At 44.9% G+C, this 26,676-nt stretch overlaps 1 protein-coding gene across 3 annotated transcripts in view; it reads left to right on the top strand.

Moving 5' to 3' along the window:
* The window catches only part of SH3RF1 (SH3 domain containing ring finger 1), a 333,338-nt gene that overhangs the window by 157,486 nt on the left and 149,176 nt on the right, over positions 1 to 26,676 (top strand). For all 3 annotated transcript variants that reach the window (XM_086962420.1, XM_086962419.1, XM_086962421.1), the window contains exon 3: positions 7,358 to 7,633. In XM_086962420.1, coding sequence (XP_086818546.1) covers positions 7,358 to 7,633 — 276 coding nt within the window. The remainder of the gene's footprint in view (positions 1 to 7,357; positions 7,634 to 26,676) is intronic.

Raw genomic sequence — 26,676 nt, 5'->3', positions numbered from 1 at the left:
ATGCATTTGCATCTACTTACCTGCGGTTGACCCATTTTATTGACGTGAAGGATGCCATTACATTGGAAGTGATACGCCCTTGTTGAGTAAGGGATACTATTTGAATAACTGGAAATGGCACTTATTTGTTTGAGAAGGGACAATAATGAAATAAGTCACCATTGGCCTTTTGATCTGTGGAAATCGGAATTGTGCCTACCATTCTTTTTTTGGATGCCAGTTAATTGAAAGCGCTGTGTACTTGGTTGAGAGAAGAGAAATTATTGAATACAACACGCCACTGGCTTTTTGCTGTGTGAAAATTTGCACTGCGCTTTGCCCTGAAGAAGCCCTGTTTGGGGTGAAACGTGTTGGCTATACGCATTTGTACAAAGAATAAAAGAACTGCAACGCACAACCAAGAGGATTTGAGAAATAATTATTTTTGTTTTGTCGACTCAATTCTGCACTTTGTATTGCCTTTCATCACTCTGGCTTAATTATATTTCACATTTGTATTCCCTCTTATCTTCATAGAATACTCTTTTATTTAAATGTTTTCCCTTCCTGCTGCCACCCTGTGACGGTATGGAATATTAATACTCTTTCCTGGATTGTTCAGGTATACCTGTAGAGGTGCACGTAAGTGCTGGAAAAGCAGGGCTGGTGTTTGTGAATAGCCACCAATGTGGCTCACTCACACTGTTTCCACTGCATTGTCTTTAACTTGGTGTTGGCAGTACCCTGAGAAGGCTGGTCTACTAATCTTAGTGTCACGTACAAATGTAAAGGTTGCACGTACATTGTGTAACTTCTTTTTGCTTGAGTCATCCAGTCACAAACTTTTTAAATGTAGAAATTAAACAAGAGCATCAACCATCTTTGTGAATTATTCCCCCAAAGAAATGGTGACCAACTCATCTCTTGCCTTTGCACCAGGCGAGATGGATGCATTTTCATAGCACCGCCCATTGGCTCTAGTGAGAGGCCACCAGTGTGCTAGGCACGACACCAGCAAGGAGCGCGCGTGAGCCCTCGGCTATGAAACTCGCTTCTCACTAAACGAGCCATGTTTTTTATGCTCCTGGTGTTAGCAGACCTGAAAGCGCCATTCACCCACGGCAGGATGCAAATGCGCATCTCAATGCATCCATTCATGCTGCCACTTGGACAGAATAGGGACATTCTAAAACAGGATTTAGCCTAGAAAATTAGCTCAAAATCTTCTGTGGAATGAAGTGGAAAAAAACTCTGGATGCGCAAGATGCATGACTGACCCGCACGTCTCCTTGAATCAAGCACATCTCTCTGAGGCGCGTGCTGGCCTGGCCTCCATCATTTTTGTAAAAAAAAAATGTGTGGCATTTATCTGCCCAGACAGGAGGACTGTGCAATGTGGGGTCGCGGTTCGGATATTCGGATCTTCAGTTGGAGAATTATATCTTTATCTGATGGCCCGTTATATTTAAGTAAGCTTGGTTGCAAAGTGGGCTGTCTCAAGAGGAGAAAGACATTCTGAAATACGTAGACCTGTGCTTCTATAAGGTGACGCAAGGGAGCTGCATTACAGCATGATTGACAGGCGGCAACAGGGCATGACTCGTAAGGCCAATTACGGAGGATAAAACAAATTCAAGGTGGGTGCTGCATATATGGCACTGTTTTGGGCTGTGTTGAGTGCGAAATAGGCAAATGTATAATTTGCCTGTGTCACTGAAAATCCTTTCCCAGTTTATGGAGGCACGTATAGGGAAACTCACCAATCCACGAGTTACAGCTGTTTTGTCTGCTTAGATGCTTGTATTATGACAAAATCATTAAGCTTTTGAGTAGTGCACAATTAGGCACACTGAGCTTGAAAATAGTTCTGCATTTAATACTCAAGGCTGTTTTAGGATACATTACCACCTGGAATGGACTTAAAGCAACTCCTGGTTCTTGCTTCGCTCGAGACGAGCCTCTTTGAGCAAGGTCTCCAAGCAAGGTAGGATTTGGGAAGGGCTTACTGTGAGTGGTGAGCAGCTGTGTGGCTCATGAGTTCTGTCAACGCCATAGTGTGAAGGGCATGGAAATATGATGGTTTGTGCCACCATACTGTGAGCAAACACTATCCGAATTCACCCAGATTCAAAACCACAATTTAGCATTATTATGACGAGAATGTCCCCTGCTCGGTATACTGCCATGTGTCCCTGCCCGAAGTGCCTGACTGCATGTGACACTGCTATCCTTTTTGTTTGGCCCTGGTGGCACACTGATCTAGAATGTGTGCAGAGGGCAAGGCCTGCCCATGTGGGGTCCAGAACCTGCTCGGTGACCTGGAGGGGCACACACATCCTGTGGGCGGAGGCCTACTGTCCATGTCTTGGGTAGGTGGCAACTTGCCAAGTTTTTGTGAATCCATAGTGTGACCAAACCTTTTTGTCTGAGCAAAGGAGAGGGTGCCCCGCTGACCTCTCATATAAAGTTCTGCAGTTATATGTGAACCCCAGCTCTTGATAATCTGTGTGCATGTTACGTCTGTATATGTATACGGAATGTGTAGCACATGTTTCTTGAGTACTGGGGCTAGTGGGATCCATTTTGGATCCTCCTGCTTTAGCATAGTAGAATATGGAGGGCAGATACTGCATCTCCAGGCGATGCAAGTCTATTGACTGCATCCCTTTGGCTGGAGTCCCAGACACCAGAGTAAATGCGAATGGAGACAGGTCTCCCCTAAGAAATTAATTAAGGACCTTGATGGCAAGCGGCTGATTTTTACTTCTTCCTGCGCACTGTCATTTGATAGATGGTAGGAGTGAGGGATATGTCTGCAGTTTCTGTTGTTCTTGATGACGAAGTTTCTAGGCAGATATCTGTTCATGATTACTGCTTCAGGAAGGTTGATGTCAGCCAGCTACAGAGATCTCACACTTTATTTTGTGCCATTGCACCCACATGGATTGCAGCTTTCGAACACAGGCAACTGTGGGCCTTGAGAACTTTGCAAGAATGAGACTGAATAGCAGGCCAAAGTTTGCTGCACAACCTAAGCCTGCTTACCAATAGTTTCAGGTAGTAAAAAGTGAACTGAAGTGTTCGTCACATCGATCCCTTCGGGTGATTGATTGAACTGCACCATTCCCTAATCAGCACTATCTCCCAGATGAGATGCCAGGAAGTACAGATGCTGGGGAACTCTTAAGCCGAGAGTGTGTATCGAAGGGTGTAGGACCTCAATATCGTAAACCTAGTTGAATCGCAAGCCCCTGATTGCGCTGTGTAGTATTTATGAAACATTGCATGATTGCTGTACTTTATTTTATCCGAAGGATACGCATTGGGCGGTACTATACCTTATTGTGTCTGTTGGTTGATTGTTGAGTTCATGTCACCACACTGTCTCCCTTCAGTGGCAGCTCAATGTTTCAGCTGAATAATTCCGCCCCTTTCCATCTTCTTTGTTACAGCTGCCATTCGTTGCCAAATTTGTTGTCAAGTGTGCGCTGTCTAAAACGTCTTCTGTGGAGTTTGTGCTTAGCAGTGGAGCGTAGCAGGAGCACATACAAAGCTAGGACGTAGCACATAAATCCATTCCAGCACCAGTGAGAAATGCATCAATTGAATTCAGTTGGAGCCTGTTCAGTGCACACTTTCTCAGGGCCCTGGAATCTCCAGTATAGGTGTTAAGTCCTCTGATGTGGCCTTACTGTGGCACCTAAAAAAATGTCAGCAAAGATGTGTTTTCATGGTGGAGCTGACGATGCTGCTGCTGCATATTTTATTTTTGTCGGAGGTGGGCAAGGTGAAGGTTCTTAATCACCTGTGTTGTGTGAGGAGTGGACGGCCGGCACCCAGGGCTTTTTATCACATGCCTCACCATTATTTTAACTATTTCCTTCTGCACACTCCCCGCGATATATGTTGACCTTTAGACCGTGGAAGAATACCTGCCGTCAAAATGTTCCTAGTTCCACCATCATAAAAATACCATTCGAATAAAACTCGGAATCGATGTTTGCCGGACAGTACTCTGCAAAGCATTTTGTATGTTTGAGTTCATGTTTAAAAAAAATAATTATGCAAAAATATCAATGGCTGTTCACTAAATTCGAAATCATAATCAAGAGTGACGGTCTTGACGATGCCACAGGGAAGGGTGGCAGAAACATGTAAACCAGATACAGGAAAGACGTTAAGGCCACTGAATTCCTTACAGATTTCCCATTTTCTTTCCCATATTTCAACTATACCGTCTGGGGCGCATATTAAAGTAGTAATAGGCACTGGACAAGTGTTTTTAACTCTCAAACAAAACCCCTCCAGCTCCTGTTTACTTGTAACATCGGTTTGGTGCCATTCATTGCTCAAGCGTAATTCACAGGTAGCGGCACGCCCCTTCCGCAGCAGCACGCCCGGTTCAGTAGCAGCACGCCCCGTTCCATAGCGGAGCGGGGAGAACCCAACGATGAAGAATGCCACCAAAGAGTAACCGTGGTGGGTAAGGGTTTTTTCTTAAAAGCATTGTTGCTTTTCCAGTAAATACAAATCTGGGTAGTCCATTTGATAGGATAGGGCTCTTCAGTCTGATTACAGCTTCAAGACTGAGGCGGACTAGCCTTCCTCTGTATCGCCTCTTCTCCCCATTTTATTGCTACTATGTTCACTAAAGTCTTCAACTTGGGAGTATGAACGACTCTACCAATGATCCTAGATTGTGACCATTAGCCTGTTTATTCTTATCTGCATCAAGTGTGATGATGGACACAGCACTCTTCTGGCTCCATTGAGCCCCTTTTGCCTTCTTTAGATGCTCAGGACCTAAGAGACCCCTCCTTTAAGAATATTAATTTTAGAGCCAAATAGCTCCACAATGGACCAACATCCACTTCTTGGTATGTAGGGTTGAAGAGGACATTGAAGTTCTGTGCCCTCATTAGTTAACCTAAGATTTATTTACAGCATCCATCAGCAGCCCTTGGATTGTATTAATACTTCCTGGCATTTGCCATCTTTTTAGTATCACGATAAATTAAAAGCAGACACTTTGTTTCCTATAAATGCTACTGACTTGACTTACTCTTCATTATGGCATGTCCATGCAACGTTGAGCCTTTCATCAAGAATAGCTTCACGGAGGAAAAACATAATCACCCTGCATGGTAATTATTGTGGCATTCTGGAATGTGTGTTTATTGTTCACTAACTTTGCTAACCAAAACCCTAGTTCAGACCCAGCTGGCCTCTACACTTGGCTATACTACTCGCTTCCAAACAACACAAACTGAGCCACACACAGTGTCAACACCACTTTGACTCCAGTCAACGAGTCCCAAAACCGTATGGGGCTGATAAGACACATAACAATTACATACTACTTCCACACTTCTTATTTTATAAATGTACATTTACTATATTGCTGCTGGAAATGTAGTTTGTATAGTGTGGGGAAAGGAGGCTGGTCCACAGCACGGGGAGAGAGGTGGGCAGCTCACACGCAGGTGCCATCCAGGATCCACGCTAAGCGCCCCATAATAGCAGGATTGAAGCTTTTCACTTGGTGGGTCTGCTGGCCTTGTGCTTACGGTCTTCGGACACTGCTCCCCTCGTGCTTGCTGTATTTGGACCCTGCTCGCCTCCTGCTTGCTGTCTTTGGATCCTGCTCGCCTCCTGCTTGCTGTCTTCGGATCATGCTTGCTGTCTTCGGACCCTGCTCCCCTCCTGCTTGCTGTCTTTGGATCCTACTCGCCTCCTGCTTGCTGTCTTAGGACCCTGCTCCCCTCGTGCTTGCTGTCTTCGGATCCTGCTCGCCTCCTGCTTGCTGACTTCTGACCCTGCTCGCCTCCTGCTTGCTGTCTTCGGACCCTGCTCGCCTCCTGCTTGCTGTCTTCGGACCCTGCTCGCCTCCTGCTTGCTGTCTTCGGACCCTGCTCACCTCCTGCTTGCTGTCTTCGGACCCTGCTCGCCTCCTGCTTGCTGTCTTCGGACCCTGCTCACCTCCTGCTTGCTGTCTTCGGACCCTGCTCACCTCCTGCTTGCTGTTTTCGGACCCTGCTCGCCTCCTGCTTGCTGTCTTCGGACCCTGCTCACCTCGTGCTTGCTGTTTTCGGACCCTGCTTGCCTCGTGCTTGCTGTCTTTGGACCCTGCTCGCCTCGCGCTTGCTGTTTTCGGACCCTGCTCGCCTCGTGCTTGCTGTGTTCGGAATTTGCCTTCATCCCACATTCCTCACTTACACGCTTATTTGCTGGTGCCATGCCTAAAGGAGAAAACATGCTGCATATGGGAGAATCTGTGCACTCCCTACTCACCTGTGTGCCCGTGCCTTTGGAAATGCTGCCGATATTCACAGACAGTATGGTAGCTCTGTGAGCTGAGCGCATGTTGTAGAGATATGTGTCCTTTCATCCTTCCAAGCTTGTGAAATGATCACTCGGAGTTTGGTACACCCACGTGTCTTACCTCTTGAACCTTCAGAGCGGTAGTTCACTTGGTGGTGGGTCTGTATACATGTGTTATTGTATGCACTATTTGTACTATCATTACCACAGGTTACTGTTGGGCCGCAAAGAGCAGTGCAGCGCTTTAAAGAGGGCATTTTTACTGCAACAGGAACATCTAAAACCTGTGAGCGGTGTCGTCCAGTTGAAACCAGATTACTGAAAACAGGATATGATGGGGAGCATGTGGAGGTATATAACTAGGACAGTATAATATACGTTATTTACATTGTATATATCTATACATACAGGCAGTACAAATGTTTGCAATCTCAGGCACTGCGGGTTAAGTCATTTTAACAGGATCACAATATATTTATTGTAAGTCCAGAGTCCGTGTACTCCAGTCCTGTCATGCTAGTGTCTATGGGTGTACTCGCTACCTCTGTGCAAGTCACTGGGCTAGTCACCCGCTCTCCGCCTCTGTGGTCTCAGGGCCCTGGTACCTTTGGATACCCTCTCCCTTTGCTAACATTGACAACATTAAGGAGTAATTGTAGCCTAACAATAACCCAATAAAGGGGGTTCAATTGACTTTCCACAGAAGGACTTCTGTTAAGGTCGTCCGATTTTGTGTACACTAACGACACCTCAGAAATATAAAGTTATAAATGTGTTAATCAGTAAACAATTCATCAATGGGTTTGTATCACTTCCTAAATCATTGTTTACCTCCCTAGCACAAAAAACGAGATCTTTACATTCGTAATCTGCGAGTATGTGCTCTGTTTGTGTGATGTTTTGAAACCTATCATCATGAGAAGTTGCTCCAATTAGCGGACGGTGTCACTTTGAGGATGCTGTTGGCACCACACTGTCTATCTTCACTAATTGTATGCATAGGTGATACAAAGGGTGCAGCTTTTTTATTTAATAAATGTCCTCTGCTTCTTTTTAGGGTGTACCTCAGTTGCCGTGTGCCAAAGCATTGTACAACTACGAGGGCAAAGAGCCCGGTGATCTCAAGTTCGCCAAGGGTGACATCATCATTCTGCGCCGCCAAGTGGATGAGAATTGGTACCACGGCGAGATCAACAGTGTCCACGGATTTTTCCCCACCAACTTTGTCCAGATCATTAAGCCTTTACCTCAGCCCCCACCTCAATGCAAAGCACTTTATGACTTTGAAGTGAAAGACAAGGAAGCCGACAAGGACTGTTTACCGTTTTCAAAGGTAAATATCAGGTGGTTGCGCGGCTCCGCGCTTTTACAGGTCTTAACAATAATTACAGAGACAAGCGTTAGCAGAAGGCGCGCTTGCAACATTTTCAGAAATGATTTGTGATTTTAGCTGTCCAGGGCGTCCTGACATATTTTGTCAGGCTCCTTGAGCTCACTGGAGATAAATGTCCTCGTGATATACCCCAAAATCAGAATATGGCGTTGTACCTCTGTTGAACCGGCTTTGGCCCAGAACACTTGAAGCCACCTTAACAATAGGGCCTCTGCTAGTGCATGGTCAATTGAATTATGGGGTACCACCAAATTATGCGGCTGGCTTGCTAAATTGCCATGCAGGAAAAGCCAAATTAGCTGCACATTTTTAGATAGTATTACTTAACTATTTTGTTATTTTTATACATTGCACTACCTTCTGGGCAAAGATTTCACCTCATTAGTACTAGTTTTTGACTTGTTACCCTATGCGATGGGCCTTCCACTGTTCACAAACACTTGTGGCCATGTTTTAGTAACTTTTGATCAGTTTAAGAGTGAAACAATTTTTTTTTGTTAAAATCTTTAGATTACATAGCAGAGGGCGAAGTATGTGGCAAATGCCTCGAATTCATAATTATGTGAAGAAAGCCATGGCTTCAGAATAGCAAAATTCCAGTGTCTATGTGTTACTGTAATGCAAATTTATGTTGTGACGAAGCACCTGACGTTCAGCCATGCAGTTACAGTTGGTATTCCTTGTAGTATTGCATCGGCATTGTGGCGCTTTTCGAATTCTGGTAAAACTTGGAGGCAGGAAGGCCTAGTAAAGTTTGTCTTGAGTTGAGAAGCTGTCCTTTGGTGAGGTGGTGGGCCACGAGCTCTAGTAGGGAAAAATGGTTGTATTGGTGTAGGAGTTGATCGAGTGACAGGAAGTGACATTGTTTTACATTTTCTTCAACTGTAAACAAGTGCGTCCATTGCATCTATGGTGCAGAGTGGTCTAAGCAGGGGCCATTGATTCTGTTTTATTTAAATCGATGCTTAAAAAAGAGAAAAGCGTTTCTCTGATATTGTTGCAAGATACATGATCTTTCAGTACCAGGATAAACTAACTGCACGTACCAATCGTTTTCTGCAACATACAGAAGCGACGACCAAGCTGCATTTGTGATTGTAAAACAAAAAAATATAAATACAAAATCAACTTAAGGTGGCCTTTATAAAGATACAGGAATCTATATGTAATGGCCTACTGTCCCGAGCATAGGAATTCATAGGTCTAATGGTATTACATTCAAGCCCTGCGTTGGTCACTTGCGCTCTTGTTCTCTCGTATCTCTTTCTAAAGCCTCTCCATCTGCATGCCTCACACTGAATATCCTTTATATACATTGCTAGCTTTTCGCTCTCTCCTTCTGCATGTACTTTTTTTTGTCCTTCCACTTCACAGACACTCTTGCACACCCTTCCCACCTATAAGCACTGCATTTCATTTCCTTTGCCATGTCAGTTTTTAGTCAAACTTGTGCCTCCACACGCCATCGCTATGTGCACTCTGCAGGGAGGCCTGCGATTGCATGAGCATGTAGTCTGAATACCCTTATAAACCAGCAACCTAGCCTCAACGCCGCAGCCCCATCACTGATTCATACCGTTAACTCGCATAAACACTGAGGTGACTCGTTTCTCACCAATATATTGTATGAAAAACAAAGTTACTGAAACACAACATCTGAGAAAAGGAACTACTTAAAAGTAACAATGAAGTATATTCCAACAAAATGAAGAACAACGTATCCTGTAATCTCTGCTTTCCGTTGTTTATAGTTAGTGCCATTTAGAAAACTTTATGCATCTCAAGTATCCCATTTTGTTTTATTTTCAGTGGTGATAAAGTAAGAGTGCATCTATTGGTTGAAATGTTTACTTGCTTGTAGGAGACTGTGTAAATATTATTGAGAAGTGTTTTATTGTGCCATTTGCCTAGAAACAGGGATTTCAACTTTCTAAATGATTTTCAATATAAATCACATTATCGCAGATCAGTACTTGCAAACAATACAGCTTTAGCTTTTCTTTCTTTTGTCAAATTTGTATAAACTGCATTTGGGACATCTAGGAAATCCCATTTCACGAAGTGCACAACAATGTAATCAATATATGTAAAGGAGCATGACTAGAGGGCCCAGTAGGGACCCATTTCAGTATCTGTTTTTAGGTTTCTAATCTAGACAATGCATGCGCTATCTCGAAGAGACATGCTGTATATACTTTTTGGTCTTCAGCCCACCCATAAGCTTCTATTTGATGGCTCAATCGCCGATTTCCTATTGTTTCTCCCCATTTCTCCACTGCTTGCACACATCTTACCTCTTCCTGTGTTTTGCCCACCCTAGAGCAGGGACAAATTACTACTATCCATTCACAGCTCCCAACATAGCAACTGGTTTGGAAAAAACTTTTTAAATTGATTTTTTCTCCTACCGCTGTTTCTGTAAATTGCCCTTTAAATCGTGTCCTTATCTTCTCACATATGCCTTTTTCTGAAGGCGCCTGCTCCGTCTCCCAACCCTATACTGCTTGTTTTAGCCCGCTCCACAAGCTCTTCATAGAGCCTGATAGAACAGTTGCCATGTTTACTTGAGCTTTGTTAGACGCACACCAGTGAGTACCATCTTGTGGCTCCCCACCTGGTTTGCTTGCTCTGCCCTCGATATTGTGATAACAGTTACAAAATATTCACTATGCAATCTGTCTCTAGTGAAGATATGTATATATGGTGGCGTGTTTTAGAGAAGGATTTCCTTTCCTGCGCATGATCGGCAGCCTTATTTAAATGGGGAAGGTCCCTTGTTTCTCTTTGTATATTCTTTGTCCATGTATTTGGAGTGTATTTAAAAAGTTCTCCCTCTAGCTGTGCTTCCAGTAATACAAGTGTGAGCATCATCTCAGGGGGAAGAGAGCGAATTTCAAGTGCCACTCATTCAAATTCACCCTCGGGCATAATCAGGGATGGGGAATTCATATCGCCCGACGCCCAGGACATATTGTTTGCTCACAGGGACAACAAGTCTTTATGTTTTTATTGTCCCTCGGACAAGTAGGCTCAACTTTCTGCAGCAAAAACCTTTCACAGCACAGAAGACTTAAAATCCTTCTAACCGGGTTCCAAATGCGTGCTCAGTTTACTGACATAACTTTCTAAGACTTAATAGCCCTTTGAATTTCCGACAATGCCCAGAAGTGCTTCCCTCCTTTCTGACCACAGCGCGCGGCACTGACATCTCTTTGAAGGTTGCAGGGCTGTCCTGGCGTATACGTTTGGAAAAGAAAAAAAAACGTCTCTGCTTACACGGTTTCATTCCGGGTGCAAGGCTGCCACTCACAACTGCACTCTGAAGGCATTTAGGCCCGTCACCGTTGCTTGTAACCAGAATGCGCAAGTACTGCCTTTCACAATAATCCTGTGTTTTTGAGTCTCTGCACTCCCCAAAGCCTGCCAATGTGGCCCCTTCCTTCAGAGGTCATTGCCCTGGTGCCTTTGGTTTAAGCACTCGGCCTATCACCATCAGCAGCAGAAATCGCGGCTGCTCTCACCACCACTGTAGCTATTAAGGGGCTCATCGGAGCTATTATCAGATCTGAGCCCACTAGGTAAGAGGCAGCAAAGGAACAGTAAAATATAAATGATAAAGTTGCCTTTTCTGTAAACTTTGACGGTCGACAAAATATTGTGCCCAGCCCCACATCAAAAAAGTGTTGTCAAAATCCACTTTTTGATGTGGGGGCTCGCACAATGTTATAACATGTAGTTTATGGAAAATGAATCTTTACAAATTTCGACTTAAGCGTTTATATTTATATTTTTACCATGCTGTTGCTGCCTCTCTTACCTAGTGGACTGAGTTCTGATAAAAAAAATTTTAGACCTATTTATTTATGCGTGTGTTTGTGAGCATGGGCAAATTCTTTTATAGGATTCTGACAACACTTTTTATTGTTTTAGTGAATTGAAAGCTCGTGAGGTTATAATGCTAAATCTACTGATTAAGGGACCCCCACCAATAAAACCTGGGGCATAGTGAACCCCTCTCTATAGCAGCTATACCAGAGTTTTTTATGGGCCTCTCATCTGCAACTTGACAGATTAGAGACCATGATTAACTAAAAGAAAAAAAGATGGGTTGCTAGAAAAGGCAGAGAAGGGTGGAAAAGGGGCAAAGGATAGATGAGTGGGTGAATGTATGGGTGGATGAAAGGATGGATGGATGGTTGGGTGAAAGGGTGGATGGGTATGTGAAAGGATAGATGGATAATTGGGTGACGGGATGGGTGGATGAGTGGGTGAAAAGATGGGTGGGTGAGAGAATGAGGGCTTTGTGTATGTGAGTGAAAGAATGTGTAGCTGGGTGGATGAAATGTTGACAAAATAAAAGGAAATCCGAGATGGATGGATGGATGGATGGATGGATCAGTGGGTAAAATGATGGCAGAGTAAATAAAAGTCTGAATGGATAGAAGGATTTCATAGTAATTTAAAATCTGAGAGGATGGATGTATGGCAAAGTAAATGAAAATCTGAGAGGATGGATGAATGGCAAAGTAAATTCAAATTTGAGAGGATGGATGGATGAATAAATGAATGGCAAAGGAACAATTGATGGCTGAAAGGCTTTATTGATTGATGGATAAGTCAAATGATGGATGCATGGGTGGATGGATGCGTGCATAGATAGTGGTTGGGTGAACAGATGGGTAGATGTATAGAATGGCCAATAGATGGATGTAATGGGGAAGAGTGAATGATTGAAATAATGAACGGATGATAGAACGTAAAGGTGAAATGGTGGACATGAGCAGATGTGGCATGAAATAATAATGGATAGATGCTTGGATGGAAGTGACAAAGGAGTTTTAGGGAGGTTCGAGCTCACTTACATCACTTGCTTGGTGCTGTCAGAGGATTGGTCAAAGTGGGGGGTATTTTAATTTTCTGGCTACTCCCTGGAATAAAATCATCAAAGGGCTCTTCCCTTTACTTAGTAGCAGAGTACCACTGTAAATCACACCATAATGATCTCCTCATTTTATAAGAACACCACCTACGCATCACTCAGCATATAGAGGATACTTACCTGTGCAAATGGAATAAGCTGTGCAAGTGTGGGCTGTACAACGCTTGATTTATGTAATATACTGAAGATGCTAGGAACAATAGTAAAGCAAGGCTCAACTATGTCTTGCATGAGGTCCACACGGTACCTGAGCTACACTGCATATGATCTTTACAGTGACCTGTGCAGGACATGAGCTGTATAATCTGTATGAACAGTGCTGTGCATCATTCATGTAAGGGGAAGGGATAGTGCACGAGGGAGTTGTTACATAGAAGGTGTAAAGTGTATGATGAGCTGCACTACATCCCCCCCATTGCCTAAGAAACAATTTGGTAGTTTCTCATGGAAATAATATAGTGACAAATTTGCCTTTGTTTGCTAGAGGTATGGTCGCCCACAGTTTATTGGTCTTGTCGGTGTGCTAATGTTTAAAACAAAATTGTGTAACATGTTCATGGGTCAAGTGCATTAAGGTTGCGTAGAGAGTTAAAGTCAGATACATTCAAAAACAGTGAGCAGGAATCTCAGCTTGCATTACTGACAGGGGTTCCAATAAAAGCAGGTGTGCAATTGTCTGCTACATTTACATGTTGTGGCTGTGAGTATGGCTTGCAGAAGGCTCCTTTATTGTATGCAGGTGTATATAGAAGAATGGAAGCAAGATTGGTGATTTCATTTTGAAAACGGACAATGTACCCCAAACAATGTGCTCCTTGAACAAGCATTTACAATGCAATGGTTTTGCCTTTGTTAAAGTTAGAGCTATTGACATTGCTCTTGACATTATTTTTATTTATGTTTTTTTTAACATAAATAAATGGCATTGTCATTTACAATGCCACTAGCTTTATCTCTCGCAAATGACACACACAAACACACACAGAGCCCCCCCACACACACCCACACAGAGCCCCCCACACACACAGCCACACAGAGCCCCCCACACACACAGCCACACAAAGCTCCCCACACAGAGCCCTCCACACACCCACACAGAGCCTTCCACACACACCCACACAGCACAAGCAGGCAACAGGGGCACGAAAACGGAGGCACAAGCAGGCAATAGGGGCACACGGAGGCACAAGCAGGCAACAGGGTCACGAAAACATGCACAAGCAGGCAAAAGGGTCACAAGCAGGAATTGTAATTTAGACGGGGCTGAAGTGGAGAACGGTCAGTAGGGAAGTAGTGCGGCTGGTGCAGTGGTACCAGGCTGAAAGGTGAGAGGGGCTGTCTGCACCCCAGTTTGGACAGTTTCCACTACCTAACATCATCATCTTGGTTCACTGATGTTAAAAAACAGGAGCAGCCATGATTGGATGCAACGGTATGCGTAGAGCATCATACAAGTAACCCAAAAATATCTATAAAACTAGGCACTTTCAAATTCAACTCAATCCCCCCGATAAGACCAATACGACGTGACAGCTGCAATTGAATGGCTTCAGTTTTGAATAGTCCAAGGCAAATGATTACATTCAAACCTGCATGCGCTTGAGGTTTGTCCCTTTGAAGCTCACAAATGTGCATTTTTTATTAATTGCTGCCACAGTACCAGAACACAGCTATCAGATAGTAATTGGAGTTTAATAGTTCATTAATGCCATACCAATATCTTTAAATTCGATCAAAATGCATGTGGCTAGTTAAAGGTACGGTATTGACTGAAAGATCCCCCTAATTAACAGCTATATTTTTGTGGAAATTGATCTGTATAATGATTACTTTATTATCATACCAGCGCCTCAAATAGCCACGTATGCCGTCTTGATTTCTGCACTGAACGCAAGCAGTGTTTCTGGATGCTTTAAAACTTCCTCACTTGGACTAGTCAAATTACCTACATTTTTTCAAAAAGTCAAGCACCGCTTATTTCATGCTGATGCACATAAAAGATTTATGGTTAAGCATCTCGGTTTGAGTTTAGAGTGGTTGCATTGTATTTGCATAGTTTAAAGGAAGAAGTTAATTACAAAAACAGGCCGGTTTCCCTCCCATCTTTGAACGTTTCTAGAAGCAGGGCTTCTTGTTGACAAAGAATGATTACCACTTGCAAGCGGATTTGGTGTGAAGCAATGATATTGTTGATGAACTCCTGACAAGTCATTCCGACCTCGAACGGTTACCATCGGCAGTAACTTCAGGCAGCTCTTTGCAAACGGACACCTACCACTAGGTGCCTTTCCCACTACTGAAATTACCACTTACCATTTAGGTCTAGGTAACTGTGGGACCATCCAACCATCAAAATGAAAGCTTAAACTGAGAGTTCAACTTGACCGGGCTAGAAAACCATTAACTACAGGTCATGGAGTAGTGGTAAACACGGCAGCCCTAATACTATATGCACACTGGCACTGCCAATGATATTATGGAAGGGGGGGCGGCACAATTCAAGGGGTTATGGTAATAAAAAGATAAATGTACGACGTGCCTAACTTCATAAAATGTAACCCATACTTGTCCGGGAAAGGGGTTAATCGCATCGTGGCAGTTTAATATCCTAAAAAAATTAGTAAGGACCTAAAGGAGACCTGCTAATTTTCGAATAAAGCGTTTGGCTGAATAACCAGGTGAAATTTTCCTTATGATCTACAAACTTTATGGTTAAAATAAGTATCAATTATACGGGAAAAAATTGGTAATTCTACAGCCAGGTAATTGGCAAAAACTTATTGTGAAAATATCAAATAAGATGCAGTTGATCATCCAAAGCCGACATTTTTAAATGATAATAAACTGAGATGAACGCATTCCTGCATAATTTGACAGTAATCGTTTCAATTGAGGGGGTTGTGCAGGTTTCAATCATTCAGCTGGTTTCGGGAGTTTTAATTCAAGCCTGTCGTGCTTCCAGCAGCTTATTTAATCTACAGATAAATGTAGCCCTTGAAGGGAGTGCTTACCTTACATGTTGCTTTTCAAGAACTGAAGCCTATAAACTGAATGGGAAAAAAGTGCAAGCTTGCAGCAGCTTCTTTTGTATGAATGGTCAAAGAGGATTTCTTTTACCTGTCTCGGTTCGGTAATCATGGAAGATGTCTCCAATAGCACTCGACAACTTCTACTAAATTATTCAACGAGATTACCAGAGTGGTAGTTTAATGACGGCACACCTGTGCACCGACTCATGGTGGATCGATACATTCCAACTAATTAAACCAAAAAAGAAAAAAGTTGCAATTAACACTTGAGCCGGTTCTAATGAGATGGAGTGGGCGAGAAAGCAGAGTGCTTTACCTTTAATAATCCATATGGAAAATACTCCCAGAAGAATCCCCTGCCCCTATGTGCACAACAGGATTCAAATGGCGCTCAACCTGACCTTTTACACGCTGCTTTTCAGGCACACCTGAAATACCAGAGCTGCTGGAACCAAGAAAGAAAAAACTGTTATTAAACTGGCATCGACAGCCACATTCAATTACATAATACACGCAAACATGTAATAGGTCAAAATCCAATTTGTTTTTATTTCTTTATTGTCAAAGAATCAATTTCATTCCTGAAAACATGAAACATTAGTAAATGCGTGTGCACATTTTATACAACACACATGGCAGATGAAGTACCCTTTAGTCATATCCGTTCTGTTCCTATTACCTTTAATCGCCCTCGATAGCCAAAAGGGAGGGCAAACAAAGTGACACACTACGCCTAAACATAGCATTTTTCGCATGCTTTGTGGGTGCTGAAAGCTACACAAGAGAACTTAACTTGTTTTGAAGGCAACGAACACGTCCATGGTTGTAATGGTCCTTTTCATTAGCTAGCCTGGGTTTCACCACTGTGCTTATGCGCAACCTTCTACTACGATGATGCAGTCAGTTTCCCGACATTGCCTGATCACGTTAGAGTCCTGCAAACGGCAAATGGTAAGTGAATGTCTTACTCGAAAGCGATTCCAAACCCTCCCCCCTTCAGTGTCAAATGGAGGAATGTGACGGACTCAGCACACGTGCCACACAATACCCCAAGGGCGGCCCCCCTGAACATCTCTATCAGTCACACGGGCAAGGCTGGGGGAGGAGCTGTCAGTCCAGTGCATCAGTGGCCCTTTGAGGCTCTTGAGGAGGGTCCAGTCTGCAGTGCGGTCTCCGTTCGCTGGTCCAAGGCGGAGGTCGGACGGTCCGTGCTCGGATTGCAGCCCCGGCCTACACTCCACTCCCTGGTGTACCAGTCACTTCCTTTCGAGCCAGGGCTGCACAAGATGGCGGCGGCGCCATCTTACAACACCGCCCGCCCAGATCATGACCACCCGGACCTGCCCTACCCCCCAGGCACACCACCTCCACCTGTCCTACCCCCGGACCCACCATTCACACGACCCACCGGACGGGCCGCAATACCCCGGAGCCGCCAGTCACACCACCCCCGTACTCGCCCTGCCCCGGTCACATCAACACCATACCCGCCGGGTACACCATCCTCCGTTCCAGCTCTAGCCCCGGCCACACGACCCAGCACCCGACGCAATCCCCCGGAGCCTCCAGCCACACGACCCTCCGTACCCGCCCTACCCCGGAGCAGCCAGTCACACCACCCCCGTACTCGCCATACCCCGGTCACATTACCACCATACCCGCCGGGCACACCATCCTCCGTACCCGCCCTACCCCGGAGCCTCCAGCCACACCGACCCCGCACCCGACGCAATCCCCCGGAGCCTCCAGCCACACGACCATCCGTAGCCGCCCTACTCCGGAGCAGCCAGTCACACGGCCTTCAGTACTCACCCTACCCTCCGAACCCGCCAGTCACACCACCCTCCGTTCCAGCCCTTCCCCGGTCACACGATTCTCCGGACCGCTAAAAACCACGGAGCCGCCAGTCGTACGGCCCTCCGTCACCACCCAACCACGGTTCAGCGACCCACCATACCCGCCCGACACACGGCCTCCCGTAACCGCCCGACACGCGACCCTCCACGTACCCGACAGTCACTCGCATGACTTGGTACGAGCAGACCACGGTCTTTCCCCTTAAGAACCCAAGTGGAACCGTCGTCATTATATAAGATTGCCGTCCCCAACCCACTCCCAGGCGAGAGATCAACCTGCTGAAGCACAGACCGGCTCAGCCTACCACGGCTAACTACGCAGCCCCGCGGTCCTCCAGCCGAAGACTCTTACATTCCGGAGGACCCACCAGCCGCCGCCATCTTACCAGCGCTCTGCCACTCTCCATGAAATCTCCGGCGCATCTATGCTGCGAGGCGGTGGACAGCAAAGCGCCCTGCATCTCCCGGGGTTCCCTCCAGGCCACGGGAGCCCCGCGGGCGCCGCCATACTGCTGCTGTCTTCTTCTCCTTCTTCCCCCGGGCTGCGGGGGCGGGCACTTCCGCTAGGATACTTTCGCTGACCAGACACGGGGGCGTTCCCGGCGTCCCGTGACGTCGGCAAAAGCCAAAGAATGTCGGGAACGCCCCCGTGTCTGGTCCGGCATTGACGGACAGGCCCCTCGTCCAATGGCAAGGCTCCGTTTACGGAGCCAGCCAATCAAGGACGAGGGCCGAACCAAGCCACACTATGGAACTCAACAGGATTTCGCCTGCGCCGAAAAGATGCGCAGAGCGCATCCTTCGGCGAGGCAAAACCTAAAAAGGGATGAAAAGAGCAAAATATTTGCAACTTAAAAATGGCTGTAGTGTGCAGAAAGCTACAATGCAGGGTTTGAAAACATTAACTACCATTGCACTCAGGATTCATTTAATACATCAGCGTTGGTGCATGTCAATATTTTAAAACCTTAATAAAGGCAAATCAAGGTAAAACTACTTAAAAAAATTAATTAGGGGCCCTACTTATAACCGAATGTAACAAATCTGGATCCACATATCTATTAAATTGCATTGGTGCAGAATTAGGACTTTCAGAAATTCATAAGAGTTTACATAAGTTGGCCTGAAAACCTACAACAATTCCATGTTCCTAAACACACTCTTTACAAACATATAATGTATTACCTTTTTCAGGGTGCAGAGGGGGTTAGAGAGGAGTTTGTGGTGCTGTTAAACAATGTACGTTACACGCATGCACACATTTGCACTGAAATCCAGGTCTGGAAAAAACAACTCTTTTTGCTAGTGAATACTTTTATAGGTACAAAACCAATCTTTGTATGTCTAAGCCAAACTTGCAGGTATTGATAGCTTACTTTTTGACTCTGGAACTAGATCGCCTACAAATTGTTGCCACACTATGAAAGTCTATGTATTGGATATCGTGCTTGGTATATGATCACAATTCTAGCAAACCAGTGAACCAAGGTAGAGTGAGACGAAGGGAACTGTCCAAAACTACAATGTGGACACTCAGACAGGGGCAGTCTCCTTGATCCTCAGTTGTTAACTGAGGCACTGGACTACAAGTAGAATCTAAGTTTATTTACAGTAACATTTTGTGAAAATGAGTGAATTTTTACATAATTTATAATTATCAGGGTAGTGTGTCTACAAGCCTTTTCCTCAGGCAAGAAAGAGAGCAATGATACAATTAGAGCAGTGAACTTCAATGTAATAAAAGTGCTGACATATTCAGAGGCTTACCATGACCTTGAACAGAGCTCACTTAAACAGAGTCTGTGAATATTCAAATTTTTGACATAAAAACCTAGTGTGTTGAGGGTCCTGTACAATCAGAAAGGTAGCTGAACAGAGCAAAGTAAGAATACAAATGATGATGTAAAATGAGCCCTGGCATAATCAGAGAGGCTGCTATCCAAGCTCTTATATGAGAATGCAGTTATAAATTGAAACCTCATTGTTTGGTACCAAATGGGACAAGTAGACTTTTTTTACGGGACAATTAGATTTTTTTACAGGACCAGTAGATTTCTGAAACATCTTGTCCTTTGGACAAGAAGATATTTTATAAAATTCCACACCCCTGATAATTTATCATGTGTGCAGTGAGGCAGGGATGCTCTAATGGAACGCGCTACATTAGGAACCACTGTAATTTTACAGTGCACGTTTTTAATGGACATAGAATGAACTAGAGCTGTCTTAGACGCACACCAGCGATTACCATCTCTTTGCTCGCCACCTGGTTCGCTTGCTCTGCCCTCACTGTTGTAGGGTTAAGGAATAATCGCGGTGCTTTCTGGGTTTGTCTCTTCGAATATATATTTATATGGTGGCGTGTTTTAAAGAAGGTTTTTCCTTTCCTGAGCATTATCGGCAGCCATCTTGGAATGGGGCAGGTCCATAGTTTCTCTTTGTATTTTCTCCTTGTCCATGTCTTTCCAGTAGAGTTAAAAAGTTCTCGCTGTAGCAGTGCTTCTGGTGGTAAAAGTGTGCACATCAGCACAGGCGGGAAGAAAGCATCTTTCAAGCACCACTTAGTTGAATTCACATTTGCGCATAATTTCTCATGTGTGCAGCGGAGGCAGGAATGCTGTAATTGAAGAAACTGCATTACGACCCACTGTCATTTTACATTTGCATCCCTCAACGACCTCCCGTTTCGCTTCTTGACCTGTCCCCGCTCCACCTCCCTCATCGCTGGTTGCCCCCTCTTTGTTCGTTAAGTATCTACTCTAAGTCACTTCCCTTATCGTGCTTGCCTCTCCTATTTTAATGTCTTATTTTCTATTAATTTGGCTAAAACATTCCAAGATCACATGAGCTGAATGGGAAACGCTGTTTTTTTTCGCTTCGTAGTAACAGGATGGGACTTTCATCGAAACACATAGGAACTTATAAACGTACGCCGATACAGTGGCATTTCTCACTTAAGATCTTCTGATGTCGGCACAAGCTCAACAGCCTTCTCCTGGTTATTTGATGCTATGGAACACACTGCAATGCGAACCACTGTCATTTTACATTAGGTCAATGTTTTTTTTTAGGTTTCGCCTGCGTAGGCTGCGCATGTGCAGTCTTGCTGGCAAGATCTTATAATTTTATGGGGCTTTGAGTATCAGGCTTTAAGCCCCGCCCCTCTTTCCAATTGGTCGGTCATCACTGTTTATGGTAAACGGTGGCCAGCCATTGAGAAAGAGATCTTCATGACGTACACTTTTATCTTTTTGAGCCGTCCCACTTGGACTGGCTCACCTGCTTTCCTTCTGAAGTAAAAGGTTTCTTATCTTTATGGGCAACACATGGCCCCATAAAGATAATAAACCTTTTACTTCAGAAGGGAAGCAGGCCGTCCAAGTGGGACGGCAGAAAAACAGAAAACTCTACGTCGTGGCGGGCGCTTGTTTTTTTAAACTTTTCGTATAATCGCGGCACCCGCGCTTTACTTTTAACGTTAAAAGTAAAGCGCAGGTGCCACGATTATACCAAAAGTAAAGAAATAGATGTGTGTTTCTATTTCTTTACCTTTGGTATAATCGCAGCACCCGTGCTTTACTTTTAACGTTAAAAGTAAAGCACAGGTGCCGCGCTTATACCAAAAGTAAAGAATTAGAAACAAACATCTATTTCTTTACTTTTGGTATAATCTTGGCACCCGCGCTTTACTTTTAACGCTAAAAGTAAAGCGCGGGTGCCACAATGCTTATTTCACCTTCAAGGCCCTTCCTGGCTGCCTCTTCCCGAGCCCCCGCCTTTTGTCGCCCTCCCCCACCATTCCCAAGTTGGTATTGTCTGGCAGGGTCTATAACCTGAGGCCATTGCCTTGGCGGAAAATCAGTCCCGACCATTTCAAGCCATGCCCTCCCTTTCACACTCTGAAACATCTTCACAGTATACAAAAGCGACATTTGTGCTTTCGTTAACATGACTGTGAGTGACCGTAGGCGGTTACAATACTGTAGTTGAAGTGTGCATCTTATTACAATGTTATTTACATGGTGCAACATTCTGTATACAGGCTCAGGTACTTGTTGCCCACTGTGTACCGCCCTGTACGCTCATCATGGGCTCTTAAGAGCCCTGCAGTACTTTTCACGGATGCGCACCAGACGGAATGTGGCTCGGAGCCATTATCATGCTGTCAATGCGACAGAGCTGAGCCACACTGGTATTTAAACTGTTCAGTGGTGCTGTGAATATACACAGACTGTTTAATACTAAACACAGCCAACACAGCTTTTTTGATGTTATTTTGTGATGCGGACCCACGGTAACGCATTCGCAGTCCTGTGAATTAGTAACTTAACCAAATGTGCTTAGTTACAAAAAAATACACTCACTCTCTCTCTTTTTTTTTTAAAGAAAACCGGCCATGATGCAGAATTTAAAATTAAAACTGGGTTTTACCTAGAGCTCAAGGCGGAAATGGTCAAGCGATTTTTTTAAATGTTGATTCTTAGGGGGAGTCATAGCCGTAGCTACGGCGGGGCCTGTGGAAGCCAGACCAGCCATGCTTCTTTGCACCTCTGCCCCATCAACTGCGGCAGGCAGGCAGAATTCTGTTAAAACAGTTAATTTACCTTTCAATAATCACCTGTGCCTTGTATTTCATAGGAAGGTCCTTATTCTAGTTAAATGTACAAAACACTTCTCTCTCAGAGTAGAACAGTGCGTTATCTCCGAGCCCCCGATAATTGAAGATTGTATAAAGTTGACTGGTCCGCATAGTTTTGAGCTTGACTTGCTTGTTGTGAACCTCGAAGCCATACGGATACATCTACCGCATTCTGTACTAGGCAAGTTCAGGCCTCATTTAAAATGTGGATGGATATGAAAGGTTATTTTCCCTTCGTTGCATGCTCAATTTAACCCCTGCAACTCAGGTGTATTTAATGCTCAGTTGCAACATGTGACTCTTCAGAGAGTTCATGCTTGATCGTTTTTTGAGTGGTAAACTTCTGAGGTGCAGATCAACCCCCACCCTATTGGTTAAAGACGCCCCTGCTTAATACACATTGTAAATCAACATAATGCACAAAGTTGTTGAACACCGTTTAGTTTTATAAGTAGGGTGGCCAACTGGCATGGGTGCAAATTCAGGACGGTGAGTGTAAAAATTCACTCTCTACTTCACACTCTATACTACACACTCTCCACTACACTCACTACTATCCTCTACTACTCACTCTATATTACATACTATCCTACTACACACTCTCCTACTACACACTCTCCACTACACAAACTACACTACACACTCTCCACTACACACTCTCCTACTACACACTCTCTACTACTACACACTCTCTGCTACTACACACTCTCTGCTACTACACACACTACTACACTCTACTACACTCTCTACTACACTCACTACTACACACTCACTACTCTCTACTACACACTCTCTACTACTCTACTACACTCTCTACTACTCACTACTACACACTTGCTACTCTACTGTTCTCTGCTACTCACTATACTACATACTCACTACTCTACTACACACTCTCTACTACACACACTACTACACACTCTAATACACACTCTTCTACTCACTCTACTACTCACTCTACTACTCACACTACTACACACTCACTACTCTCTACTACACACTCTCTACTACTCTACTACACTCTACTACTCACTACTACACACTTGCTACTCTACTGTTCTCTGCTACTCACTATACTATACACTCACTACTCTACTACACACTCTCTACTACACACACTACTACACACTCTACTACTCACTCTACTACTCACTCTACTACTCACTCTACTACTCACACTACTGCACACTCACTACTCTACTACACACTCACTACTACACTCTACTATGCTCTACTACTCTCTACTACACACTCACTACTACACACTACACACTCTACTACACACTACTACACATTCTACTACACACTACTACACACTCGCTCCTACACACTCGCTACTCTCTACTATTCTCTGCTACTCACTGTATGCTACACACTCACTACTCTACTACACACTCTCTACTACACTCTCTACTACTCACTTTCTACTACTCACTCTCTACTACTCCGTCTCTACTACACACCCTCTACTACTCACTCTACTACGCACTCTACTGCACACTCACTACCAGACACTCACTACTACACACTCTACTACTAACTCTATACTTCACACTCTCTACTACACACGCACTACTCTACTACACACTCACCACTCTCTACTACACACACTCTACTACTCACTCTCTACCACTGTCTACTACACTGTCTACTACGCTCTCTACTAGACACTCTCTACTACACACTCTGCTACTCGCTCTCTACTACACACTCTGCTACTCGCTCTCTACTACACACTCTGCTACTCGCTCTCTACTACACACTCTCTACTACACACTCTCTACTACACACTCTCTAGTACACACTCTCTACTACTTACTCTCTACTACTTACTCTACTACTCTCTACTGCTCACTCTATACTACACACTCTACTACTCACTCTCTACTACACACTCTACCACACACTCTCTACTATTCTACACACTCTACTACTCACTCTCTACTACTCTCTACTACACACTCTACTACTCTCTACTACTCACTCTCTACTCTCTATTCTCAACCTCTCTATCTCTCTTCTACTTCCCTCTACCTCTACACGCACACATATGCACACACACACACAGGTGGAGAAGAGTGTTGCCGGTGGCAGAGGCAGCCTCCTTCACTTAGCGCTGATAATTGCTGTTTGTGTACTACACTGCTCGCGCTGTTGTAACAGCGATTGTTTTTAAAGTAGCGACTGAGGCTATTTCTTTTTAAAAACGTTCAGTGTGGGTGAATCACTTGTTTATTTGTATTTGCTGCTTAGTCACTCTCCCACTCCCGCCCCGGTCCGCCGCGTCCAATCATGGACGTTTGATGCGGAGGGCGAGGAGGAGCCTTGCACATCCGGGCTCAGGGAGCAGAGGTCAGCGCTCTAGCGACGCGGAAGGTAACGAGTCTATTTAAATCAGCTGGGACACAGCACTCGCTGTGGAGAAGAGTGTTGCCGGTGGCAGAGGCAGCCTCCTTCACTTAGCGCTGATAATTGCTGTTTGTGTACTACACTGCTCGCGCTGTTGTAACAGCGATTGTTTTTAAAGTAGCGACTAAGGCTATTTCTTTTTAAAAACGTTCAGTGTGGGTGAATCACTTGTTTATTTGTATTTGCTGCTTAGTCACTCTCCCACTCCCGCCCCGGTCCGCCGCGTCCAATCATGGACGTTTGATGCGGAGGGCGAGGAGGAGCCTTGCACATCCGGGCTCAGGGAGCAGAGGTCAGCGCTCTAGCGACGCTGAAGGTAACGAGTCTATTTAAATCAGCTGGGACACAGCACTCGCTGTGGAGAAGAGTGTTGCCGGTGGCAGAGGCAGCCTCCTTCACTTAGCGCTGATAATTGCTGTTTGTGTACTACACTGCTCGCGCTGTTGTAACAGCGATTGTTTTTAAAGTAGCGACTGAGGCTATTTCTTTTTAAAAACGTTCAGTGTGGGTGAATCACTTGTTTATTTGTATTTGCTGCTTAGTCACTCTCCCACTCCCGCCCCGGTCCGCCGCGTCCAATCATGGACGTTTGATGCGGAGGGCGAGGAGGAGCCTTGCACATCCGGGCTCAGGGAGCAGAGGTCAGCGCTCTAGCGACCCCTCCCCTTAGCATAAATGTGCTTGGGCCAGCGACCGCGCAGCGGACGCGTGCAGCGGGCGCGCCGGAAGCGCGCCGAAGTCGAGCCAAAGTCCAGCCCGTCTGCGCCCGTCCGCGGCCGGACGGGGCGCAAGGCTACAAACCCTGGTAGTTCGTCACAAACCACCATAAGGTATGGCAGACATGCATTACTTGCTTTACAACCGGACACGCCTGCCGTCTGCAAACATACCATGCCTGCCCAGTCACTCATAAAATGCACGAGGTGCCGCTTTGAACCCCTCCTTCAAATCCCAGATACTAGCTCGGGCCCCACCATCAAAGCTGCATTATTGAATTGTAGATCTCTACGTAAACACGCTCTAGAAATCTACCATTTACTCGAGGACCAAAATCTTAACATCCTTTTCCTAACTGAAACCTGGCTAGATGATCACTCGGACCCGGATATTATCCAGGCCATGCCCAACGGCTATTCCCTATCTAGACTGGACAGAAAGGACGGTAGAGGAGGCGGCATCGCCATAGCCACGAAAGCTCCTCTAGTCTGTTCCCTAGCATACACACAGGTTGATCACAGTGAAGCCGGTACCTTCACAATCAACACAGGTCCCAATCACTCGATTTCTGGCATCTTGATATACCGACCACCAGGTAGACTATATGAGTTCACATCGACCCTAATGGAGGCGGTCACTCATCTAGCTCTAAGGAAATCCAGACTGTTAGTGCTAGGAGATCTCAATGCTCATTTTGAAGATCACTTAGATAAAGACGCTGATGATATCCGTATGGAACTGCAATCTGTTCAGCTCGATCAAAAAAATAAAGAACCTTCCCATCAATTAGGACACTTACTAGACCCCGTCTTTGGAAACTGGCAGGGAGTGCATACCTATGATCCTATACCCATACCCTGGTCGGATCATTATATTATTCCCATCACAGTCCAACTTGACAGAACGGAGCTTTTTCGTCATCAATCCCTGCGATATGAACGCAGAAAATGGAAGAACTTTTCTATAGATGCGTTCAATCAAATCGTTCATGACGAAGGCCCTCCTAAAGGGGTCGACTGTGAGGCAGCTAATGATAATTTAAATAATATCGTCACTAAGGCCCTGGACATCACAGCCCCCAGCCGCACCCTGTCCAATGCCTGGAGGCCTAAGAAAACTGCTCCTTGGTTTGGCCAAGAACTGCAGGCCATGAAAACGGCTTGTAAGAAACTTGAGAGAGTTTGGCGCCAGAACTTCTGTGCAGACACCAAAATACAATATAAAACAGCACAGAGAGAATATTATAAATCAGTTCGTCTGGCCAAAGCAGAGCATTATCACACCCGTATTATGGAAGCTGGCAATTCTTCCAAGGAACTGTTTCAGATATACAAAGAGATATCCATAGTGGATGTGACTTCCCCCGCTCAAAATGATTCTGTGGAAGCGTGCAA

The sequence above is a fragment of the Lissotriton vulgaris genome, chromosome 3_1, assembly GCF_964263255.1.
Source record: "Lissotriton vulgaris chromosome 3_1, aLisVul1.2, whole genome shotgun sequence".
NCBI classification, from domain to species: Eukaryota; Metazoa; Chordata; class Amphibia; order Caudata; family Salamandridae; genus Lissotriton; species Lissotriton vulgaris.
Note: the sequence above shows the minus strand (reverse complement) of the source record. Positions and strands in the feature narration are given on the sequence as shown.